Source organism: Tupaia chinensis, unplaced genomic scaffold, assembly GCF_000334495.1.
Source record: "Tupaia chinensis unplaced genomic scaffold, TupChi_1.0 Scaffold000099_1, whole genome shotgun sequence".
NCBI classification, from domain to species: domain Eukaryota; kingdom Metazoa; phylum Chordata; class Mammalia; order Scandentia; family Tupaiidae; genus Tupaia; species Tupaia belangeri.
In genome coordinates, this window is record NW_006159563.1 from 7148878 (window position 1) to 7150078 (window position 1201).

The following is a 1201-nucleotide window of genomic DNA, read 5'->3' on the forward strand; positions in this document are numbered from 1 at the left end:
ACTGGGACTAGGAGAGAATCCCATTACAGGAACACTCTTCCCTTTGGCTCCCTCCATTCGACTCAGTTTAGACTAGATTAGTTTCCTCTAAGAGGTCATTGCAAATTTTCTGATATTTGTTTTCTTTTTTCTTTCTTTCTTTCTTCTTAGCTTCTGGTATTTGTTTTCTTTTTTTCTTTATTTCTTTCTTCTTCTTTTTTTTTAAATGTATAATCGGCATTTTATTTTTCCCCCAGAGGACAGTTCTTCAGTCCTTAAAGACTTGGCTCCTTACATGGGCTTTGGTGGAGGGCGAGGGGCAGCACCCGCAGGTCTAAATCGGGGTGGGGGTGTTCGGTCCTTGCGAGCTTCCCGAGATCGGTTCCTGACTACCTTGCTATGAATGGTGCAACTCACACAGTAATGTAGCTTCACATACAGCTTGGGGAGCACATAGGCATCGAAGACACTTGCTTCGGAGATGTCCCTGACGGCTGCGGCCTCTACTATGTTTCGGATGACGAATTTCTTAATAGCCTTGTCCTTGGGCACGCATTGGGCGCAGTTCGTGCAACGAATAGGCTGCACATGGCCACGGCCCTTTTTGGCATGGCCATTGTTCCTTCTTTTCTTTGTCATCTCGGAAGTGAGGCCGCGAGAGAGCCTGATATTTGTTTTCTATTACACACATCGTATTAGTGTTTCCAACGCTGTCTATCTTTGCCAACAATAAAGGTACAACTATACCCATTGTAACCACAGGTTCCAGCCTGGTGTTCGGCTCAATGCCAGTTCTTGGTACCAATTTGGTAAACGAATGAATGAGCAAATCACTAAATGCACAGAGAAGCAATGGATGGCAATCACCTTGACTCTTCTTGCTCTTATCTTACATCTAGAGCAAATCTGAGGCTTCCTAAAAATACTTCCTTCAGCCATGTATAACCTTCTCTCCTGCTCTCATTCTGATGCAAGCAACCATCATTTCTCTCTTGTATTATTGTATTAGGCCCCTATTTGGGGTCTCTGCTTACACTTTCTGCTCCCAACGACTATTCCCTGCAATGTACACCAATTTTTCAGCTCAAATACTGGGAAGGAGTGAGGATGGTGCCAAGTCTTAAGGGAGGCTCATGTTAGAGGTAGCAGTTTTGCCATCCCAGAGCAGGAACACTGTAGTGTCTCTTTCTTTTTTTTTTAACTAGTTCAGGTAAATTACAGT

General features: G+C 44.0%; 1 protein-coding gene across 1 annotated transcript; it reads right to left on the reverse strand.

The window, feature by feature from the left end:
• Positions 1-241: 241 nt before the first annotated feature.
• LOC106734367 (40S ribosomal protein S26) lies at positions 242-618 on the reverse strand. Its single transcript, XM_014585916.2, has one exon. The coding sequence runs from the start codon at positions 616-618 to the stop codon at positions 271-273; it is 348 nt and encodes a 115-aa protein (XP_014441402.1). The 3' UTR covers positions 242-270.
• Positions 619-1201: the final 583 nt, after the last annotated feature.

Coding starts and splice junctions, on each gene's coding strand:
- LOC106734367 (XM_014585916.2), bottom strand. CDS start 618: ATGACAAAGAAAAGAAGGAACAATGGCCATGCCAAAAAGGGCCGTGGC.